Below are 24597 nucleotides of genomic sequence, written 5' to 3'. Positions count from 1 at the left end.
AATTCATTTTAAATAAGAGTCAGACATTATCTATATATTGTGACAGAAGTGATTCTCCACAGTGCAGCTCTCTCAGACTTTACTTGGGCTAACGGTTCAGAGACCCTTTACTTTCTTTTTATTGCTCTGAAGATTTAACCACCTGTGCACACAAAATCACCACCATCTCTTTTTCTTGCTGGATGCAAATGTCACTTGAGCTCTTCAGCACTGAATATTCAGCCAAGTAGCAGGTCTGGGATTCAAATCTCACTACACGGATGAAGGGAAATTAGCAATGCATAGATCATTAGTGCTAACTCTGCACATTGCTCAGCTACCATTGTATTTCTAAGGAAATCTCTCAAGCAACTAACCAGACACACTGTGCACAATGTGTATGACTGCCCTTGAGTTATTTTGCTTGTCAGAGTAAAATGAAAAGAATAATGTTTTCCTGATGCAAAGCCTGTTGTGGCTCCCTTGTGCCATTTCATAATAGGGGGAGCATTGTCTACATGCTCATATGTATCCTTAGACACAGTGGAAATGAACAGTTTGTGCTGAAACTAAGCTACAAAATGACTTGATGGAGTTAGTTATACGGTGTAGTAAAGACAGTGCTGCCACCTTCAGGACACAAGAGCTGTGTCTACACTGGCATGAATTTCCGGAACTGCTTAAAACGGAATACTATTCCGTTTTCAGTTTTTCCGGAAAAGGAGCGTCTACATTGGCAGGCTGCTTTTCCAGAAAAGCCCTTTTTCCGGAAAAGCGTCTGTGGCCAATGTAGACGCACTTTTCTGGAAAAGAGCCCCGATTGCCATTTTCGCGATCGGGGCTTTTTTCCAGAAAAGACTACTGGGCTGTCTACAGTGGCCCTTTTCCGGAACAGTGTTCCGGAATAAGGACTTATGCCCGAGCGGGAGCAGAATAGTTTTTCCAGAATAGCAGCTGATTTTGTACAGTAGAGCGTCGTTGCTTTTCCGGAAATTCAAGGGCCAGTGTAGACAGCTCGCAGCTTATTCCGGAAAAGCGGCTGATTTTCCGGAATAAGTGGCCCAGTGTAGACACAGCCAAGGTGTTTGCAAACAAATATATAAAGCCCTTCATTACAGTCTCCATGCAGAGGTGACTATAGGTGAAAGGTGATGTGGGTTCCTAATTTTGAGAAAAGACACACTCCAGAATTTGATATTAAGGAATGCTGTATAGTACAGGAAAATGAATTACCTAGAACTAAAGCTAATGCCCTAATAAATCTGTTAGTCTCTAAGGTGCCAAAGGACTCCTTGTTGCTTTTGCAGACACAGATTAACACTGCTATCCCTCTGAAACTAGAACTAACAGATTTGCTAAGAAAAACAAACACACAATCAATATCATGAGCTTTTGAGGGCAAAACCCACTTCCTCAGATTACCTTGATCTGAAGGAGGTTTTGCCCATGAAAACTCATGATACTGTTTATATATGTGTGTTGTTTCTAAGTCTAAGGTGCCACAGGACTAGCTGTTTTTAAAGTGACAGACTAACACTGCCACCCTTCTGAGATTTGCTAAGGTTATCTTCACGGGGTGGTGTTACAATGAAAAGCTTTCACAGCTCTAGACAGTATGCAAAATAAACCGAATGAAGTCTCTCTCCCTTTTTGGGAAACAGGGAGTGGGGAAATAGTGTTCTGAGTCAGCTCCTAGTCTAGTTTATCTAATCTTAAATTCTTAGATCACTGGTCCCTTTTAAGATGTTAAATACCTTAGTTGCCTAAGGCAGGACTGAGCAATTGAAGGAACCAGTAAGAGGAGCTGTAGAGGGAAGGAAGAGAAGATCTGCCTCTGAAAGGCAGGACTTTTGTCAAGGGTGTTCTTCAGCTGCCAGTTCCCAGCTCTGAGAAGGAGCCAGTAGGGTGAAGGCAGCCTGAATTGGGAGAGCTGGACAGAGGTGTAGAAACTGGCCCTGAGCCAAGAGTTACATGCTAAGAAATCTGCCAGAGAGTACAAGTCTTGTCCGCTGAGATTCAGAGAAGAGGAGAAAATAAGCACAGGGAGGGAACTGTGCCTTTGTAAAACAGAAGGAAGAGGGGGGAGAGAGAGAGGCAGGAGTCAAATTAACCCAGCTCCCACCTCAAGAAGAATAAGTGTGTTCCATCATTAGGCCTATGTATTTAGCCAACACAAAATTAGAGAACTTGCCAGTCCCTTCAGAAGGCTCTCCATAATCACACTGTGTCTAAGTATCAATGCTTCTCCTTTAGGTTGTCCCCAGCTACAGTACCTTACCTCCCCATATAATGAAGTTTTCTAGAATAGCACCACTCAGAGCAATGGACTCTTGAGAATGCTTTCACAAACCGAATGCACACATTTCTCTAGAAGAATGACACTTATAATCCTACTACTGCTCATATCAACCTGTAAAGCAGCACTTTTCTCTGAATAATTAGTGTTGAGAATCCTAGAAGGACCATCTTGGAGAAGTAGTGCGTCTGCACATTGGTATAATATGTTAGGAGGAAGAGATATCACTGCTTTAGGTATCTCACATACTCAATTCTAGCACGTATCCACACTCCCAGTTGTTGCCCTGAGTGCCAGCCGGATTATCTGTCAGGAGTTCTTCTCCATGGAATGTGGATCTACTGCTCATTAAGGAACCTTTGGAGGTGCATTCACTTTTTTATCCCATGGAACCAGAGGCCAGGGAAACTACACAGCTCCTGCAATTCCTGTCTCCACAAGTCCAAAGGAAGAGGATTTACGAGGGTTTTAGCAGAAACTTCACTGCTTCTCCCAGGGGAGAAAAATTCCTAAGTAGCCACCTAAATCTTCATTGGCCCTGCTCATTGGGGAGATCCAGTGCAAATTTCCATCCAAGTCAAATCTACTAGCCTTAGTCTGGTCTCAAACTGAAACCCGATGTAAAGCTAATTCCAATTGATATCTGAACACTGCTATCTCAGACCATAGCTAACAAAAACGTAACAGTATCACAATATCCACTGAATCTACAAGTACCTATTTTCAGGGTAGGTCTCCCTGGCATATGCCAGGGAGTGTCATTCTGTGGCAAGTTGCAGCAATCAATGCATGGTATCACTTATGATGACAGAAGAGTTTAGTATCTAGAGAACCAACATGGGAATTTTGGGACCTGAGGTTTATACCCAGCTCTGCTGTGTGAACTTGTGAGGGTTACTTCACCGCTCTGTGCCTCAGTTTCACCGGCTAGACAATGAGAATAGGGCTATTTACTCTCCTTTGAACCTACAGATAAAAAGGGCTAAATATTATGTTCCCAAAGTGCCACAGAACAATGAGATCACTATTTTCAACTTGTCACAGTTATTGTGATGTCCTTCAGGCAACCCTGAATATTTTTTTTCCTTTTGGTCTCTCTGGCCCTCCCAGCCGCAATGCAGGGTGTGTTGTGAAATGATTTTAAAGCTCACATCACTGATCCCTCAAGTTCCAAGTACTTACAAAAAATTAAAAGTAAAAAAAATCCTTCTGTAATTACCAAGTGACATGATTAAATGCAGAAGAATACAAACCTGAGAGTCAGAGGCACAGCAGTAAATTCATGTAGCCGGTCCTGCTGATGACAGAAAATGCAAGAGGGATGCCAGCTTGTGGTGTGGAAACATCAGCAGTACCCAAGAAATGTATGAAATATTGCCTTGGATCCAGCCCAGGTGAGCTGATAGTTCATCATCTGGGGAATGCGCAAAAGTGTCGTTTGCCAACCTTCTTCACTGAAGAATCTATGACAGTTTGCCCTGGGGTCTAGTTCTCCAAAGAGATAGATACCGTGGCCCTGATTCTGATCTCCCTCTGTTTCATGCTGTTGTAATTCCACTGATGCCTTGTACCACTGTAACTGAGATCAGACTGAAATTTAGGCCGTTTCTGCACTATGTGCTAGGGGTGTACAAATAGTCATGATAGCTCTCACCAATCTATCCTTAGTATAAATAGCAATGCACCCACAGTGGCACTGGTAGCAGTAGCAGAGCACAGCTAAGCCAAGCTGAGTCCAAACCTGCCTGAAACTGATGGATATGTAGGCAGCCTGACTCAGTTGTGTGTCTGATGCTGCTATCAGTAATATTGCAGCTACACTGCTATTTATACTACCACTAGCTCAATGAGAGTTAGTTCAAGTATGTGTACATGAGCAGAGAAATCATGCCAATACCTCATAGTATAGACATAAGCCTCAGCAGTGAATCATGTGTCCATCTGGAAGTAGCTGTTTGTCAATAAAGAACTTCAATAATAATAGTAATATAGCTAAGATACTGTTGTAATATTGGTGGTGTAGATAGTAATACCTTGGCTGTGTCTAGACTATACCATTCTTCTGGAAAAAGATACACAAATTGCAGTTCACAACGTGTGTATCTTTTTCCGCTTCTTTTTTTGGAAGAGGCTTTTCCGACATTTGGCCCGTCTACACTGGGCCAAATGTGAGGGAAAAAACCCTTTTTTGGAACATCCTTTCTTCCTCATAAAACGAGGTTTACAGGGATGCCTAAAAAACGTGTCTACTCTTCCGGAAAAAATTTCAAAAGAGCAGATATGTTCCTTGGATGTGGCAGAGTTTTTTCGGCATACCTCTTGTATGCCGGAAAAACTCTGCAGTCTAGACGTACCCCCAGTCTTAAAGTTGCCAGACACTTCCTATTATCAGAGAAGGTTACTCACCTAGTGCAATAACTGAGGTTCTTCACCATCTGTCCCTTGTGGGTGCCACTCTTCAAGTGCTGGTACATCCCTGCACTGTATCAGAGAATTTCAGTAGCACTATCCCATTGCTAGGATGCACATGCCCAGTGGCTGTCGCGCAGTGCCACTGATGCCTCATCTATCATGCATGCAAAATGAAGTTCCCTCTGAAGTGTCCCCAGCCTGAGGCAGAGCTCCGTAACAGTGCCCCAACATCTGTGAAAAATCTCGGAAAAAGTTAAAAATCGTTTCATAATAAATGTTTCATAATACAGTTAGTAGCAGTTTGGTTAGTCTTCTTTATCGTTACATTATAAAATAAGAGTTGCTTTTCAGTGGCATATAAATTTGCCAAAAAGTTAAACCATTCAAGCTGAAATTCTCCACTCTGGATGCTTGCCTCAGGCAGAATTTATTGGGAGGATGCTTTTCGTTTTGAAATTTTCCATCAAAACCGTTGAGCTGTTTCTACAAGTGAGATTGGGAGGAAAATCTATTGTTTTGCCAACATTAATTTTTACAACCTGTGCATTTTTTTTAGATACTTTAGTGTCTCTGTACTTTGAAGCAGGGACTTGACATTTGTCTGGGACAGAGGGCAGTGTCAAGGATGTGGGGTTTTTTGCTGTTCCCAGGGGAAAAAAACTGGGCATATTGGCGCAAGATCATGCCAATGTAGACACAGCCATAGTGTTTAGCACTACATTTAACCATTTAACCAATTAAGTGTGATTTGACATCCCTATAATGAAGGAGGTTATTGTTCGTAAGACCCCTCCCTAATTCGTTGCAGAAGTTGGAGGCATGTAATTGCAGGGAGAGAGGGGACTGTTTCATGGTTAAGGCAGTTCAGTACTAACCTGGAAAATTTGATTCTACCTCTCTTTCTTCCATAGAGTTCATATACAATGCCGGGCAAGTCACTAAAATCAAAGTCCTCACACCTGGCTGCTAATTGTATGTTCTTCATTTTCTTGGTGTCCAACATGAGACATTGGGTGCTAGATTTGCAGAACTGAAGAGCATTCACAGCTGTGCTCTGAATGAATATAATGTGCTATAGAACTGCTAGTCTGGAAAATCAGGGCCTCGGTGTCTCAAGTTGAACACCTTAAATGTGTTGGTACTGTTAATAATTGTAATCTTTCTCCTCTCTCTCTCTCTCTTTCCCATTCCAAAATGGGGATAATACTACACCATGTCACAGAGCATTGTAAAGAAAATTCATTAACCTTTTGTAGTGAATAAGCTCTGCAGCCATATAATGTTTGTTTTTATCCTTATTCAGTAAGTACTCATTCACTGAAGGAGGCAGGGACCCTGTGGAAAATACAATGTGATCATGCAATTATAGACTATTACAATGCAGAAGAGGGGCAGAATTAAAGTAGCACAAACATCCTTAAGTCTGCCATTTCCTCATTTTTGAGTGTTCGATTTGATTTTTCAGCCTTTGGGTATGTCTGCACAGCAAAGTTATTTTGGGATAGCAACCATTATTCCAAAATAACAATGTAAGGCTACGTCTACACTGGCCCCTTTTCCGGAAGGGGCATGTAAATTTCACTAGTCGTCGTAGGGAAATCCGCGGGGGATTTAAATATCCCCCGCGGCATTTAAATAAAAATGTCCGCCGCTTTTTTCTGGCTTTTAAAAAAGCCGGAAAAGAGCGTCTAGACTGGCCCCGATCCTCCGGAAAAAGTGCCCTTTTCCGGAGGCTCTTATTCTTATTTCAAAGTAAGAATAAGAGCCTCCGGAAAAGGGCACTTTTTCCAGAGGATCGGGGCCAGTCTAGACGCTCTTTTCCGGCTTTTTTAAAAGCCGGAAAAAAGCGGCGGACATTTTTATTTAAATGCCGCGGGGGATATTTAAATCCCCCGCGGATTTCCCTACGACGACTAGTGAAATTTACATGCCCCTTCCGGAAAAGGGGCCAGTGTAGACGTAGCCTAAGTGTCTACACAGGCATTCTGTTATTTCAAAATAATTTTGAAATAATGGGCGGCTTATTCCGAAATCTGTAAACTTCATTCTATGAAGAATAACTCCTATTCTGAAATAGCTATTTTGAAATAAGGCGTGTGTAGACGCTCCACTGCTGCTATTTCAAAATAGCTCCTCATCAGGGCCATTCTAAGTTATTACTCCTCAGTGTCTCCTGGGGCCAGGGGCAGATGACCGTTTTGCGGGGCCCCGGGCAGCATAATTCCGCGGGGCCCTCCCTTTGCCACAGCACATGCGCAGTGATGCCATGCACATGGGCAGCGGCGTCACGGCGCATGCGCGGGGCTTTCTGAAGCGCGGGGCCCGGGGCAGCCGCCCTGTTCGCCCTGCTCTATATCCGCCCCTGCCTGGGGCGCTAAACCAAGATAGCATGTCTACATTAGGGAAACCTGCCTTGGACTAATTTTAAGGCTTCCCTGCAGTGTAGACATGCTATTTTGAAAAAGCTAGTTAGGAATAACTATTCTGGAATAGCTTATTTCGAAATTAACATGCAGTGTAGACGTAACCTTAAAGTTCTTTCAGCAAAGTGGGGGGGGAGGTTGTTTGATGCTGGCTATATAAAAGTTTTTCCTGCTAGGAGACAGAATGACATCATCACACTTTCATGCTCTCTGAATGCCATCATGCTCTCACGCACTCTGGCTGCAAAAGCCGCCAGAGAAAGGGGGGTTGGCAAGCATAGTGAGAGCAGTGCGCAGCCCACTAGTAATATTAAATAGTAAAGAGGGCAAACACAACCCTAAGGTGCATAAGAAGGGGAGTATCAAATAAGAGAGAGGTGGTAATATTTCTGTATATGGCATTAGTAAGACCTGGGTCATTCTTGCGGGTGAGGGGTGGGTGTTTCCGTAACACAGATAAAATAAGGTCACAGTGTAAGATACCTGCAAGTACTCTGGTAAATGGAACACTAGATTGGGACCCAACCGAGGTCAGTTCTATTTGCAGTACAGGCAGTCCCCGGGTTACGTACAAGATAGGGACTGTAGGTTTGTTCTTAAGTTGAATCTGTATGTAAGTCGGAACTGGCGTCCAGATTCAGACACTGCTGAAACTGACCGCCAGTTCTGACTTACATACAGATTCAACTTAAGAACCCCAAGTCAGCTGCTGCTGAAACTGATCAGCAGCTGATTCCAGGAAGCCCGGGGCAGAGCAACTCTGCCTGGGGCTTCCTGTAGTCAGCGCTGGTCAGTTTCAGCAGAAGCTGACTTGGGGACGCCTGGGGCAGAGCAGCTGGGGTGCTGCTGGGTTGCTGCTGGGGACGGTCCCCCGCAGACCACAGGCACCCAGATTGAAGCGGCAGCAGCGGCGGTTTCCCGCGCCTCTGAGGCTTTGCTCTGGCAAAGCCTCAGAAGCGCGGGAACCCGCCCGGTGCCCCTGGTCTGCTGGAGACGGTCTCCAGCAGACCAGGGGCACCGGAGCAGCTTACCAACGGGGCTTTCTCGCCTTGACTTCCGGGGCGAGAAAGCCCCGTTCGTAAGTGCGGATCCGACGTAAGTCGGATCCGCATAAGTCGGGGACTGCCTGTATTGTGAGTTGGGAAGTCGCTTATACCTCAGTTTCCCCGTCTGTATAATTGGTATCATATTATAGTTATATCCACTTTTATAAAGTACATATAGATATACTGATTGTAAGTATTATGTTACATGACTACTTAAAATATAAACTTTCACCACAGTAAACACATATTGGCACACTTGTTGGCAGTCTGAGCAGAGAGATCAATCACTGAATGAGTACAGAGATAGGAACGTGTTTTTTCTGCTTAAGGTTGAAGCATTTTGAAACAAAATCATAGGGGGTTCTTCCACTCAATTGCTACACTCAATCTATAATAAACACAGGTCTTCATTCTTCAGGCTTTTCTATTGGTAGTTCTTCTGAGCAGTAAGTGCGTGAGCCACGAAAGGACCGAGGCCATGCAATGCCTAACTTTTAGGCATCCTGACATGGAATCCACAGCCCTGAATGGAGTATCCGCACTCTCTATACAATGCATAGGGAGAGCAAAGCACCTGAGAAAGAGATTCACAGAAGCCAGCAAAGTGATCTGGCAGTCACTGGAAACGCTAAGGAGGTGGTGGGGTTAGGAGGTTAGGTGCCTCCCACCACTCAGGAGGATTCATAGCTCTGGACTTTCTCCTAGAGTTAGGCACCTAAGCCAGGCCAGCCCTTTCTGGGGAAAAAAATGTTTTTTTGAGAAGACGGTGGGGATCCTCATTGTATCTAACAGCCACGAGTCAGGTCACTTTCCTGGGATGTGGGAGCTGTAGACTTGAATCCCTGCTCTGCCTGAAGCAGGCCTGAGTGGTGGGAAGTAGGAATAAGAGATCCTCCGGAATAGGGCTTTATTCCGGAGGATCGGGGCAGTCTAGACACCTTTTTTCTGGCTTTTCCCCAAGCCGGAAAAAAAGCGGCGGACATGTTTAAATATCCCCAGCGGATTTCCCTATTCCCACTTTCAAAATTAGCATGCCCCTTCCGAAAACGGGGCCAGTGTAGACGTAGCCTATGTGTAAGAAATTTAAATGTGAGGTGGAGTGCTGGGGTCTCAGGGCTAAGGGGGTGAGGAGGGGCTACGGGCAGAGGGTTGGGGTGTTTGTGGACTGGTGCAGAAATTGGCGGTGTGAGCAAGGGCACCCTTTAAGGAGGGCAGCAGGGCGGAAGACCCCTCCCCATTCCTACCTGATGCTCCTTGTTGCTTCTCTTCCTCTTCCATCCCTGTCATGGAGCAAGAAGAAAGCTCACAGCGTGGGTCACTCGCACCTCTGCTCTCTCTCCACACCCGCCAGGAGGGGGAGGAATGCAGGGGAGGTAAGCGCTGTCCTCTTGCTTCCTGGCAGCAACTAAAGGGGAACAGCAAGCAGTGCTGATAGGAATGGGAGGGGGCTTCAGCCCCTGCCCTCCCTAAAGGATGTCTAGGAAGGGCTCAGGCCAGCTGCAGTCCCAGGCTGGTGTGGGGCATGTCCCCAGCCAGCCCCTTTCACCTGCCTGCTGCTTAGCCCGGCAGCCTGCAAGAGAGACCCAACTGGGAGTGTGCCAAGCTTCCTTCTGCAGCAGAGCACCCCAGATGGCTCTTACTAGAGTGGCACACCAGGGCACACCCCCTTACTTTCACCTCTGCCCTCTTGAATATTTCCTACAGTTTTTTTAAGTAACTTTAGCTGGAGCTGAGAAAGTATTTTTTCCCTAATTCATGACTATTTTCCCTTGTTTCCTCTGACCAAGGAATTAGACATTATGGAGAACATTTTCAGAAGAGCATTCTTTTTATATCTGCAAAAGGGAACGTACATTCATCTTGAAGTACTCATTTGGGTACCAGATAGTTTAAAAGAACAAATGCTTTCGATTTGTATCCACAATTTAGTTTTACGAGTACAAGTTTCGTAGGTACCATACTGAACCCACAAGAACAAAGGATGGAACTGAACCCATTAAAAACCCCTCTGTGAGCTTCATCTCCACAGTTACATGGATCATTGAGATCAATACAGACAGCAAAATATCTCTGGCAGGTTTAAATAAAATTGCCCAGATTCTGAAGCTTTTTTTAGTATATTAAGAAGATTAAATCTCTTGATCCAAATCGAAACACTCGAGTATATTGAAAACAATCTTGCAGAACTCTCAACCACTTTAGGTTACAACAGCATGCCATGGAAACTCATATACGAGCCCTGCTAGGAATATCAATTCTAGCATCACTACTATGGCATAAAACAGATGCTTTTAGAATTGAAATATGTGCTCACGAACTTATTCACAGGATCTGTATTTGAGGTAGACTGGAGGTGTCTATGTATCTGACATCCAGCTTATTAACATCGCGCTGCAGGATCTAAGCACTGCATAGGTAGAACAGATCTATGCACTGAGGTGGTTAATTGACTTCATGTCGTATTCTGCTTTTCTTGAGGTTCTAGGGAGGGAGGGAGGGAGGGAGGGAGGGTGTGTGTGTGTGTGTGTGTGTGTGTGTGTGTGTGTGTGTGTGTGTGTGTGTGTGTGTGTGTGTGTGTGTGTGTGTGTGTGTGTGTGTGTGTGTGTGTGTGTGTGTGTGTGTGTGTGTGTGTGTGAGTGAGAGAGAGATTTTTTTCTAGTCAAGCCGCTAAACTTCATCAAGAGGTTTGGGTTTTGCATCAGATTCTAAAGGTGACTTCAAAATTAAAATAAAAACTGCAAATTCTGCAAAGCCCAACCCATACTCTATATGGGCTAGATTGGGATGGGTAATCATTTTTAATGGGGGGGCAATCCACGAATTTGATAAGTGATTGGGGGCCACAAGTTTGTAGGATATTAATGGAGGGGCAGCAGGGTCTGGGATGGAGTTTAGGTATAGGTGGGAGCTCTGGGTAGAGGATTGGTGTGCGAGAGGAAGTGCTGGGAGGGTGTTTGGTGCAGTTAAGGATTCTGAACTGTGGGATTGGTGTCGGGGGCAGGGTCTGGGAGGGAGTTCGGATGCAGGAGCAGGTTGTGGTCTGGGGCAAAGGATACAGAGTGAATTGTGATCTGGGGCAGGAGTTGGGGTGCAGTCTCTGGCCAGCGGGTACTTACTATAGGCAGCTCCCAGCCAGCACCTCAATGGGACCCATAGGCAGGCTCCCTGGCTGCCATGGCCCTACATGCTACTCAAAGCACACATGTCCCTGTACAGTACACCGCTTAGGGGGAGGGCCGCAGCGGGTTTCTGTGTGCTGCATGAGCCTGCAGCTTCCACTGGCTGGTTTCCGGGCAGTGAGAAATTGCGAGGTTGGTGCTGGAGGTGAGGACAATGCATGAGCCCTCCACCAACGGACACACACCACGCAGACACACACACACACACACTGGCCCCAGCAGCCAGCTGCTTTGAGCAGTGTGTGGGACCAAGGCAGGCAGGGAGTCTGCCCAAGGGTCTCGCTGGGTTGCAGTGAATCACATCCAAATGTTTGGTGGGCCAGATTTTGCCTGCCTCCAGTTAGATTCTGAAACACTTGTTCATTTCTGTGTCCTCTTCTTCTAAGATCAGTGGTCCTAATCATGGAGTAAGATCCTATTTATTCCATGTGAGTACAGGTGTCAGAATATAGCCACATATCTTAAAAAACAAATCCAAGCCACCAAGTGATTTCCCACATAAATGAAATTCCTGTCATTTTTCTGTTAACAGCAGTTCTGCTGACGGTCTGCTGCATGCGGAGGAAGAAAAAGACATCTAACCCAGAAAACAACCTGAGCTATTGGAACAATGCTATCACCATGGACTATTTCAACAGGCATGCTGTTGAGTTACCAAGAGAGATTCAATCCCTTGAAACTTCAGAGGTACCATAGTTGCATGGTAACAAGTCCAGTGACTGACAAGCTTCTCTGAAATCGTACTAGATGAATAATATTAATAGACCTTTTTGAAAACTCTATGTACATCCAGGGAAACAACAAGAATCCACTCCAATATGATATGAGGATCCACTTACTGTATCTCAAAGATTGTTATGTCTGTTAAGTTTGCTAGAAAGCTCTGTTTGCAAGACTGAACTCCCTGAGTTAGGCAGTACATGACAAGTTTGCTAATTTTGGTTGTGTCTTAATCTGGGTATATCATTCCAATCAATGAACGGAAGTGGTTCAGGGTATTTTTTTTTAAACCAGCAGTTTGATTTGTGGCAGTTATTGTCTGAAGTGATTCATCTTAATTTTCGAATGTGACCACATATCAGGATGGTGGCACAGTGGAGTTAACAACATAAAAAATCCGTCTGAATGCCGAGTTCTCAAAAGGGTTCTGCAGTTTGTTGTGTGGCAGTGTCAGGGATGCACTCGACAAGTGACAATTGCAAGCACCTGCCAATAAGATTGTAAAACCCTTACTTTTATACCCGGTAAGCACTTACTCAAGCAGTCTGATTGATTTCAGTGGAACTGTTCACATGGGTAGGTGCTCACCAGTGCGAGGAGAGATTGAAAGCCTGGTCTCAAGAAGGAGAGGAATTAGTTGGCTTAGTTTAAGGATGTGAACTTGGGAATAATGGATGAAATAAGGAAAAGGTTTAAACTTCAAGGGGTTTGTCTAGACCAGTGTCTGTTCTAACTCAAGTTAACGGATTTAATCATCCATAGGTAAGGGACAAACATGTGTGTCCAGGAGTAAGCCTTTGTGGAGTGCCTAGACTATCATTTACAGTTCTGTTGGTTAACTTACATCTGGTCTACACTGAGATTTTAGGTTGGAATTAGCCACATTAGGTCAATTTTCCAAACAATGAGTCCACACCACTAAGCCCATTTTTTCAACTTTAAGGACCCTTAAAGTCACTTTCGATACTCCTGCATTTTGCAGGGAGTAGCACTAGATTCGACCTTACATGGTTGATGTTACAGTAGTGCAGACTCAACATCATGGTTGATGTTACAGTAGCGCTGTGAAACTAGACGTTCTTGGCCTTGGGAAGGTGTCCCACAGCACCCCCTTGTGACCGCTTAAGCCAAAGCTTTCAACTCTGCTGCTCTCCAGGTACACAGGAAAAGCCCCAGGAAAATTTGAATTTCTTTTCCTGTATGGCCAGCAAGGCGAGCAGACCTTGGCGCAGGCTGCACACCTGACCCATGAGTTCCCAGGGTTGCAAATGAGCACCTGCATGGAGCCTGCAGGAGATCCTGGACTTCATTGTTGTGTGGGAAAAGGAATCTGTCCTCGCAGAACTGTGAACCATCAAAAAAAAAATGCAAATATCTATGCCAAGGACGCAAAGAGCATGGAGGAGAAAGGCTACGCCAGAGACACCCAGCAGTGCCACGTGAAAATAAAGGAGCTGAGGCAGTCGTACCAAAAAACAAAAGGAGGCAAACGGATGGTCTTGATAGTCACTGCAAACATGCCACTTCTATGAGTAGGTGCATGCATTCTGAGAGGGGGATCCCACTGCTCCCCAGCCAGTCCATGGATTCCTCCTAAACACTCCTCAGACAGCCTCGGGAAGCAGTGTGAATGAGAAAGAGGGGAGCGATCAGCAGGTGAGCCGGGCAACTGATCTCACCCACTGTCTGGACCTTTTTATAACTTTGGAGACAATCCCCTCCTCCCAGGACATCATGCAGCTGGGCCCTAATGTTGGGGAGGGCACTTCTGGTGAGTTCACATTCTCTCTCATACTACAAGTGGATTAAGGCAATTGGCTGTGATCTGTGGCAGCCACTGGGCCTACACAATGGGGGCTCCCCAGAACAACTTGTTAACGTGTCTGGAGATGGAGCGGGAATCCTCCCTGCACATCTCCATAAAGCTCTCCGACAGGAACTCTTTCATCCCTCTCTCAAGGTTTCTGGGGAGGCCTGCCTTATTCTGTCCTCCACGGTAGGGCACCTTCCCATGCCAAGCCAGCAGTGAGTGGTCTGGTGTCATTGCAGCACAAAGCATTGCAGCATATGGTCCAGTTTTCTGGTCACATTCAGTTAGCACCAGCACCCTATCACTCGGTGATTTGGAGAAGAATGAGATGAAGCAGGGGAAGCTATTCCTCCACAGCAAACCTGTTTGCTCATCCCCAAGAAAGCATGGCTTGAGCCCCTGCCCTGCTCAGACCCCCTCCTGCGCCTGTGGGAAGGGAAAGTTGCATTCCTCCCACAAACAGGGTGCCGAAGATATGGGCACCATGTGAGCCCCTGCCCTGCCCTGCCTTGCAGTCATGGCTGGACCCCCTTCCCAATGAAGGCTCGAGCTCCAGCCTGGCCCTTACCATTCCTGCCACCTGAGTCTAGCTGCTCCCCTAAGAACTCTGAGGTGTACCTGGTGCATAGTGGGTTCTTAAAAGCATAACTATGGCCTTGTACATAGCACATCCCTATTGTCTTCAAACAGGCCTTCCTTTTATGCTAAGAGATTAGGCTTTATTCTTGACAATGTATCTCTTGTAAAGTCTGCCCTTCACTTTTTGTTTCAGTGGGTGCAGCAGCGAGCATTCTGCATGCTCTCCTGGCTCCTCCAGATGGCACAAACCCTCAGGCGGAAAATGTATCAGGGATGACCTGTTCCAGGAGCAAATGCAGTCCACCCACTTGGACAGGGAGCAATTAAGTGAGAGGAGGAATGCGCTGCTGCAGCAGATGTGAGTGGCGCAGGAGAGCATGCAGGGAACTGGACGTGAGGAACCAAGAGAGAGTCCCTGAAGACTATGGCTGATGTAATGAACCGCCCGAAGGCTTTTCAAGACACCTTCATGCACAGGCACCCTCTCCAGCCCCTGTGGAACCATATTTCCTCCTCTCTGAGTTCCATAGCCTCCTCTCCCAGGGACTCTAGAATGAGATATGGGGGAGGGGGAAATCGAGGGCAGACTCACACTCAACCCCCAGGGATACATCCTATGAGCAAAAGGCTGTCCTTCTCACAACTGTGATCACATACACACGCTCCTGCCATGAACTCCTTTTCTGTCCCTCTGGGTTCCCTAAATAAAAATGCATGATTTCTGAAGAGTCATGTTATTACTTGTGTTGAAGGGGGTTTAAAGGCAAGCACACTGATTGAAGGGGCACCTCATTAAGAGCAAAAGCATGACTCTCAAATCTGGCCATTCATAAAACTTACCTTCCAAGCTTCTCTGATGTGCACTGCCCCTTGCTGTTCTCTCCTTATTGGCCTGGTGTCTGACTGCTCATAATTACTCGCTAGTCACTGTCCTTGACTTTCTACTGTGTCATGTAACTTTCCCCCTTGCTCTCACACGTATTACGGAGCATTGTCTGCCACTACAATGGGAATGTTGCTTTCAATGAGGTCTAACCTAGTCAGTAGGCTGCAGAACCTTCCCTTTAAATGCTCAAAAGCACATTCTATCATCATTCTGCACTTGCTCAGACTGTAGTTGAACTGCTCCTTATTGAGGTCCTGGCTACTCATGTGCAGCTTCACGAGCCACAGGAGAAAGGGGTAGGCAAGGTCACCAAGGATCACTACTGGCATTTCAATGCCTCCGATATAATTTTCTGGTCTGGGAAGAAAGTTCTAGCTTGCAGCTTTCTGAAGAGGCAGGAGTTCCTACAGATGTGCCACATCATGCACCTTTCCGAGCCATCCCACGCTGATGTCAGTGAAATGGCCCTTGTGATCCACCAGCACCTGCAGCACCATCAAGAAGTACCCCTTGTACTCTTTGGGAAGATGGTGAGGGGTGAAGATGGGATGTGTGTTTTGTTTGTTGCCCCAACACAATTAGGGAACCTCATTGTGGCAAAGCTCTCCACTATATCCTGCACATTTCCCATCACTGCCCTCCACAGCAGAAGGATATTGATTGCTTTGGCTACTTTGATCACCCCACACCCCACTGTGGATTCCTCCACTTCAAGTTGATTCCCAGCTGATTGGTAGCATTGCAAGCTTCCACAGGGGAATTTCCCCTCAGTTCTCCTCTCTCAGAGTGGATCTCATTCTGGTATTCTTGTGCTTTGGGGTGAGGGAAAGCAATTCGCAAACTTCCATGAAAGTGGCCACTGCTAGTTGCTCCATAGCTGCATCACTATGTGGTCCCACGGCACCAGAACAGGCATTCCACTGTGTCCACAGGATCAAATGCTGGCGGAATTTGCCCAACTCATGTTTCACAGAAGAATATATTTATGGCCTCTCAAGATTTGGCCTCATTCCATGGACCCTGGATACATTATGAACATACTTTAACATAAGATGCACCATGGCTAATATGTTTGCCATAATACTTCGGTTTCACAATGGGTTCCATGCTTCCCCTGCTATGGCATCTGCACAGATAATCCGGGGGGAAAGAGCATGAAAAGACTGTTTGCCATTGCTTTCAAGCAGTACGGGAGGGAGGAGACGAATGCATTATGGGACACTGATGATATGTACCCAGAACCACCCACTACATAGTTTTGATCCCAGCATGCACTAGGCTCATAACCCAGAATGCAAAGGGGAGACAGGAACTTTGGGCATTGCTCTCAAAGTCAACGGTGGCCACCCTACTGGGGGTTCACTACTTTGAACAACGCTGAATTCTTGCACACAGTGGGGACATGCACCTTTGACTTGACAAAAGCAGGTGCTAAAAAAAAAAAAAATCAATCTTAATAAATTCAACCTTATCTCATAGTGTAGACAAGGCCTTAGTTAGCTGGCACTTATTTAATTCAATTTGAAACCAAACCACAAAATCTACTCTAAGCATTCCAAGAGACAACTTCCTCACAGTGAAAACTGTTAGGGTGTAGAACAGTCACCAAAACGAGAAGTTGTAGGAGCCCTACCACTGGAGTTATTTAAAACTGAATTGGACGTCATAATAGAGCGTGTATTATATGCAGCCTGCAAGTTGCCCCTAAAAAGCAACTAAGGATCAGTGCAGCATAGGCAGTCTCACAAAATGTCCTCACATGTCCAGCATCCCTAACCGGCCATTTGAGGTGACATAGGAGCACCAAGATGGACAGATACTAATAAGAAATAAAGCAATCCTTTGATGAAAAAGTGGATATCTTGCTATTTTTTAATAAGGAAAACTAGTTTAAAAAAAAAGTAAGTTCTGTTGATTCCTACCCTTAACCTAAGTACATTGTACATTGGGGCTCTGTAATTTCTAATTTTAGCAGAAAACTTAGCTAAAGCCAGAACTGTAACCATAAAGTTTCTTTGCTGTCTTGTCACTAACTTGAAGTGGAAAAGGAACACACTTCAGTGTTAATATCACAGACATTTTCTGTACAGTCTAGCACCAAGTTAGTTGTTTATTACATTAAAAAAAAAAAGAGGTCAAAAATGTAATTCCTTTGTATGCGGGCTTGGGAGAGTCTCTCTGAAAGCTAACTAGTTGGGAATAATGGATATGACATTTCACACAAAAAAATTGTTTGCAAAATTTAAAGAAAGCAAAATTACACGAGGCCAAATTCTGTAAAATAGTCTCTAATTTTGGGCTCCTCAATTCTTGGGTGGCCAAGTTGAGTAAGTAGTGGCCTGATTTTTCAACCCACAGCTCCCATTTGACTGCAGTTAGAGCAAAACCTCCGGAAATCAAGCCCTGGTTTTCTAAAGCTGGATAGTCAGAACCTGGGACACCTAAAAATAGGGACACTTTGAAGAATTTGGACATATTTTCTCAGCTTTCACTCTATAGGGCTTATATCATCACCATGTTCCTTTATATATAATAAAGGCAAACTGCAATGTGCTGTGATGTACACCAAGAGTTAATAACAGAATCTAAATAGCTCATGCTCTTTTTTCTCTCTCTCCTTAGGACCATCTGTCTGAGCCACGTTCCCCAGCCAATGGTGATTACAGAGACAGTGGGATGGTCCTTGTTAACCCCTTTTGTCAAGAAACGCTATTTGTAGGACATGAGCAAGTGTCTGAAATATGATCCCACACCTGCCCTTGTATTGCAGTTCCATCTTTAGTGTCTCCAAATTATAAATAAATATATATATTATAAATATAATCTTTGTGTAACCCTGAATTATGAGAAATGTTTTCAGCTTTTTTCCCCTAAAAATTGTCAACTTCTTTTTTATAAGTGTGGTAAAACTTTACAGAAAACTGTGGCTTTATAAAATAAAAGTATTTCTAAGCAAAACACCTACTGAACCAACTGCTTTTCCTGCTATCATTTACTAACTGCTTTTACAAAATGCTTAGTCAGTATCGTCACTACGGAAGGTTAGCCTCTCTGAAGACTGTGCTTATTTGGTACTGCACAGGACTCTTTTTCCAAGGGACAGGCCTCTGCTGTACACTGGGAACCCCACCGTTCATTAGGTTTCACCAGTTGTAGTCATGTCTGGCTATAGAATCCCTCACCAGGAACTCATGACCAATGTAAAAAGCAAAGACTCGGGATAGCTTCTTCAAAACAAGTATGATTTTGGTTCATAGAAATGTAACTAGCAGACAAAAAACGGGTAAAACAATAAAAGACTGACCACACATTTTCATACCAAAACTTAAGTCTTTCTTTGCTAATTTAAACAGGCCCTTAACTTATCCAACTCTGAGAATCAGCTTGCCTCTCCCTAGACTGCCTATCTAGGTCTCCTAGAATCTCCCCCTCTTGGTCATGCTTCTTTGATCAGAACCAAAGCTTTTTGTTTTTATGTCTCACCATGACCTTCCCCCTTCCCCTCCTCACGAGTGCTTTGAGTTTAGGTGAAACATAAAAGGTAATAACTGTGGTGTAGTCTTGCGGAGTACTGATCATAACACTTAGTCTGAAATCACTGACATTTTTTGCCGGAATTAACTCTAGTAGTCACAGAGCCAGCAATGCAGTAACAATCACAGAAATGCAAGGCTGGAAGGGACCTCTAGTGTTCACCTAGTCCAGTCCTCTGCACTAAGACCGGGGCAAGTAAACCTAGGCCATCCTTGACAATTGTATGTCCAACCTGTTCTTAAAAACCTCCACTGATGGGAATTCCACAGCTTCCCTTGAAAACTATTCCAAAGTTTAGCTATATAGTTAGAAAGCTTTTCCTAATATCAAACCTAAATCTCCCTTGCTGCAGATTAAGTCAAGTGTTTATTTTCCTATCTTCAATGGTCATGGGTAACAATTGATCACCATCCTTTTTTTAACAGCTCTGAACATATTTAAACATGCACATACAATATTCATTAAGGGTGTGTCTAGACTACATGGTTCCGTCAACGGAGCCATATAGTCTAGACACACCCTAAGATAAAACAGACTTATCGCCCTTACTTGGTACACATTCCACATTAGATTCACTTGATAGAGCAAGTGCAGGAGATCTCATATGCTGAGATATGTTCTAGCTGTTTCTGTGTTATGAAAGAGACAGCACCACAGTGAGCCCCTCCTAGCACTCGCACTGTAGACCCAGACAGTGTGCTGATGCTAGCAGTTGTGGAGCTTTAGGGAATTGGCTACCAAGCCTGGCAGCAGTTCAGTCATTGTGCCAGTAGGGAATGGACAGCGAGATCAAGGGGTTGGAAAAGGCACTATCTCCTGTGAGCATCTAGCCGCACAAGCAGAGGAGATGAATGTTTCATCTTTTATTAAATGAGATATTTATGTACTGTGCTCCCACAGTGCTCTCAGAATACCTCCGTTCTTCTGCAACATCGCCAAATCCCCAGTACTCCTCCCATCAAACAGTGTTCATAGGAATCTGGATAGCACATAATATGCACAATTCTAAGAGAAGAACAGTGCTGTCAGGGACTAATCCCCTTCTCGTTCACAGGCAGCACTCACATTGAAGTCCTGGTGAGGATGCAAGATTTGCAGTAGATTCTATAGAACCAATAGATCGCGATCTACCAGTAGCTCTTGAGCCCTCTCTGAACTGCGCACCTTCGCAGTGCATTTACATTAGATTTCCTCATGTAATGTAGGCAGGGCTTCAAGGAAGGGGCGGGGCAGTAGATCTTCACCTGTTCTGAGACTTAAAAAGTGATCTTGGGTGTAAAAAGGTTGGAGACCACTGCTATAGGGTATAATGGCAGTAAAGGACATCCATCTTTTAAGCCTGCCTGCAAGCTGCAATAGCCAAATTAAAACCGTGGTGGGTAATAAGGAGCAAGATGTATTAAAAGTAGTAGAGAACATGAAAACTTTAATGCCATATCTAAAGCAGCGGTTCTCAAAAGGTGAGACGGGACCCCAAAGTGGGTACTGACCCCATTCTAATGAGGTCACCAGGACTGGCTTAGACTTGCTGCAGCAAAAGCCAGAGCCCCACCAGTCCTGGTTTCAGCCCTGGGCATCAGGGCTCAGATTACAGGCCCAGGATCTTGGGGCCACAAAAGCAGTTTAGACCCATCCCTTCAATAATGCTAAGACACTATTTTGAATCTGTGCCACAGTCTTCAGAGATTTATAAAACCATAGCTGCTAAGGACAGAATGGATATCATGGGTCATTTGGTTCATCTCTTTAAATCAGAGCAGTCTCGTTTCTCTTGCTCTCTAAATCAGTAGATTTATTGTCAAGTTATTGTAGATGGCTATGGACATTGAGAGGATTCAGGTGCACATGCTTAGTGGAGAGACAAAAGCTGTGCATCCCTCTATCCTTAACTCTGGTGAATGAAGGATAAACGCAGTATTTGATGAGCATCAGATCTGATTAGGGCTTAAACTCCACCAGCAGTTTGGCCTGTGGAAAAGGCTGCAGGACACCACACACAGGCTGTGTCTACACTGCACCCCTTTTCCGGAAAAGGGATGCAGATTAGACACTTCAGAATTGCAAATCCGCGGGGGATTTAAATATCCCCCATGGCATTTGCATTTACATGGCTGCCGCTCTTTTCCGGCTTGGGGATAAGCTGGAGAAAAGCGCCAGTCTAGACGCAATTCTCCGGAAAATAAGCCCTTTTCCGGAGGATTTCTTATTCCTACTTTCAATTTGGAAAAAAGCGGCAGCCATGTAAATGCAAATGCCGCGGGGGATATTTAAATCCCCCGTGGATTTGCAATTCCGAAGTGTCTAATCTGCATCCCTTTTCCGGAAAAGGGGTGCAGTGTAGACACAGCCACTGTGTATTTATAATCTGAAGCATAAAAGAAGAGTGAACAGAGCTAAACTCATTTCTTCCTCAAAGACGCAGGTACAATTCCCATTGGGTTAAATAAGAGCTGTACTTATTTCTCTAAGGGCTGAATTGTCAAACTTGGTTATATGAGCGGACTGGAAATAGTACAATATAGATTATCTGTCACAATGTGTATACATATGTGCATAGGCTTTGAGTCACACCTGCTAGTATTAAGGGTGTCAATTCAAATTTCACTCCCTTGTGCCAGCAACAGTCACTACACCAAAAGGGGATTCACCCCTGTAGAAAGGAAAGTGGGATTTATGCCACCAACATCTCCTCAAGGTACTTCCAAGGGAGTGTTCCCTTCAGCTCACCAGTGGAGTTTTCTAGAAGGCCTCCTTCACAGGTTCCCTAATCAGGTCACTGATTTAGTACATTCCCTAGCATGTCATGGCCATCACTAGGGCCCTACCAAATTCTCGGTCTATTCTGATCAATTTAACAGATGGAGGGTTTTAAAAAGTGTCCATTTTCATGATTTCAGATGTTGATATGTGAACTTTTATGGGGTTGTAACTATGGGGGTCTTGACCCAAAATGGGATAGGGAGAGGCTGCAAAGTTGAGAAGGGATCCCAAGTTTGCCACCCTGACTTCTGTGCTGCCTTCGGGGCTGAGGTGGAGATGGTGCCTAGAGGTGCCAGAGATTTCCAGCTGCTCTCCCAGGCCAGTGGCAGAGTAAGGCAGGCATTCCCAGCTAATTTGGGGGCCTGCAATAAAAATGGGTGCCCCAGACCTAGAAGAAGTCCTGGGGCAATAGCTTCAACTCAGTACCCCAAGTCCCAGCAGGAGCCTCCAAGGAAGGAAGCCCAGAGTGCCAGGGCCACAGAGAAGCTGTGGAAGAGGGGGGAGAAGCCCAGAGCCTGGGCAGCCTTAGCCACAGCCATTGGGAGTGGAAGTTCACAGCCCCAGCAAGAATCACTTGGGAGGAAGCCCTGAGCTCGGTGCCCTGAGGGCAAGGGAGGGAGGAAAGCCCCGAGGCCTAGGCTGGAGCAGAAGCCACCCAACCCCAGCAGAAGCTGCCAGGGGAGGATGCCCTGAGCTCAGCACTCAGAGCATGCAGGAGTGGGGGCAGAAATCTAGGGTCCAGGCGACCCTGGCTGCAACTGCCAGGAGCAGAATCCCTCAGCACCAGCACAAGTCTCTGGGGCTACGTCTATACTGCACCCTTCTTCCTCAAAAGCTCATGCAAATGAAGCACGGAGTAGAATATCGTCACACTTCATTTGCATAAATAATTAGGGGGCCGTTTTTGCACAAGAGACTTTTGCGCAAAAACCCTCTCTTGCACAAGAGCTGTTCTTCCTCATTTTTTCAGAAGACAGAAGACATGATGTAGAAAAAATACATGCTGTCCCACATACCAGGAACCCTAGCTCCCATACCTAGGGAAACAAGCATTAAAAAAATTGTAATATACAGATGTTTTGGATGACATGGCTTAGAAAGGACATGATATTTCCATTTTGCATATACAAAGATGCTAATTCAATCTTAATATCTAGAACAAATGCATCTACCAATGTTCTCCAATTTCTGGGAAAGTATACACCACCACCACAGCATGACAAAAAGCTAGTGAATCTAACCATTCTGGCAACAGAAATTTCCCTGCATACTACAGATACCAAATCTGCCGTGCATTAACCTTCCTGATAACAAAAATATCAACATACTATACTATTCTGAAAAGGCTATGGGTGTTAGAAATCAACAAGGCATATAAAGCAGAGGAGTAAGACTAAATTACTACTAGAGACAGCAAACTAAATCACTACAAAATGCTGAACAGATTCCACTGGTACTCCACCAATTAGCTCCTATCCTAAAGGCTGATGATAGCAAAAAAAGATAGGGATTTAGGCTATGAGATTGCCTCAATATAACAAAATACTGGCTAGAAATCTGCCTTCCACAAAAAAACCCCAACAAAACAAAACAAGTTAGACAAACGACTATCAGCAATTATCTAATTATTATGTCAGCCTGCTTTGAGTACAGGGGAGTAGACTACATGACCTCTTGTGGTTCCTTACAGTTCTACACTTCCATGATAATCTAAATAGGACAATGCATGAAGTAAAGTACTTCTCAACATGAGTAAGGGTAAAAGAATCTAGCTGTGTGTATGTGTGCTCGCATGCACAATGTATATATAAAATGCTAAAAATCTGTCTGGCTTGCTGTCTAAAAAACAGCAGTACTATTTTACCATGTGCACTGTAAGGAGTTATTGTTCTGCATTCACTGTAAACAGCTTTGTCCTTTTCATACTTGCAGCAGTAGCAGCAGAGAGATTTCTCTTTAAATGGATTTGCTGACCCAATGAAAAGCCCCAATGTGACAAACATGCCTGTGACGATCAGTGAAACACAATGTTAACGTTCCAGAAGGGGACAAAGCAAAAACACAAAACCAAAAATCTGCTTGGGTCTGCACATCTGACCAGTGTGGGTATGGCACAAGGGGCTTCAAGGCAGAGGCAACTTTTTTTAGTGCAATAGATTCGAGCAACAGCATGCCCATGCCAAGACGCAGATCTTCATTCTTGGGGCAACAGCCATCTTCCTCCATGACTGAAAGCACTGGGGCTACCAGCCAAAGGTTAAGCATTGGAGGTGGAGGAAGCCTACCAAGATCTCGAGGTGTCTATGTGGGTATTGTCCCCACTGGAGGCATGAGCAGCCTAGGGACCCGCGTGTCCCGTAGAGCCCTAGGCATCAGCAGTGTCTTCTTACAAGGCCTGCGCAGTTCCTGTTCAGCTGTGCCATTATCTCAGGGGCTGGAGAAGGGAAGGGGCCTATCCTATGAAAGCCTGAACGGAAGCCTGGTGGAATACATAGAGAAAGTGAGAGCTCTAGAACAGGTCAATCAAGAGCTTGAAGAGCATATCAGAGTCTACCTGGAAAAGAAGTCATCCAATGTCAACAACTGGGAAGCACTGAGAGAAAACTGGGAAACTATCTATCATCAAGTGAGTACAAGATTTTTAACAATGACAAAGATGAGTGAATCATTAGCAAACCCCTAACAGTGGGTTTCGATGCTGATGATAAATGCAGCCTGATTCCAATGCACTATGTCTTGGATGAAGGATTTCAAATCTCCATCATAATTAGTATTATCATTTCACAGTGTATTGTGGAAAAGACTTATTAAACAGGAGAGGAGCTCCAGGCATTATGTACACGGGAGTGATTGAAGCGCACCCCGTGGTGTTATAGTCTGGCCTGATTAAAATCAAATCAGTTGTTTTCTCTTAGTTGTGGTTATTACAGTGAGGAACAGAATTATTAAATGAAAGCTACTAAGAATGAATGA

The 24597-nt window shown here is 44.9% G+C and overlaps 2 protein-coding genes and 1 long non-coding RNA gene across 15 annotated transcripts in view; 2 read left to right on the top strand and 1 right to left on the bottom strand.

Moving 5' to 3' along the window:
- The window catches only part of TMEM108 (transmembrane protein 108), a 270991-nt gene extending 251776 nt beyond the window's left edge, over positions 1-19215 (top strand). For 4 of the 9 annotated variants that reach the window (XM_006133142.4, XM_075921906.1, XM_025189702.2 and 1 more), the window contains 2 exons: positions 11868-12022; positions 17953-19190. In XM_006133142.4, the coding sequence (XP_006133204.2) occupies positions 11868-12022; positions 17953-18075 (278 nt within the window). In that variant the 3' untranslated portion in view covers positions 18076-19190. Of the gene's footprint in view, positions 1-11867; positions 12039-17952 lie in introns of all 9 variants that reach the window. The other 5 variants (XM_006133144.4, XM_006133143.4, XM_006133141.4 and 2 more) reach the window with 5 other exon arrangements.
- Positions 1-24597, bottom strand: part of LOC112547465 (uncharacterized) — a 116363-nt gene that overhangs the window by 42107 nt on the left and 49659 nt on the right. The window lies entirely within an intron of this gene.
- Positions 21145-24597, top strand: part of BFSP2 (beaded filament structural protein 2) — a 45648-nt gene continuing 42195 nt past the window's right edge. The window contains exon 1 of one of the 2 annotated variants that reach the window (XM_075921908.1): positions 21145-24250. In XM_075921908.1, the coding sequence (XP_075778023.1) occupies positions 23795-24250 (456 nt within the window). In that variant the 5' untranslated portion in view covers positions 21145-23794. The remainder of the gene's footprint in view (positions 24251-24597) is intronic. The other variant, XM_006133140.4, reaches the window with a different exon arrangement.

Source organism: Pelodiscus sinensis, chromosome 2 (assembly GCF_049634645.1).
Source record: "Pelodiscus sinensis isolate JC-2024 chromosome 2, ASM4963464v1, whole genome shotgun sequence".
NCBI lineage: Eukaryota > Metazoa > Chordata > Testudines > Trionychidae > Pelodiscus > Pelodiscus sinensis.
This window is presented reverse-complemented; position numbering and strand designations above follow the sequence as displayed.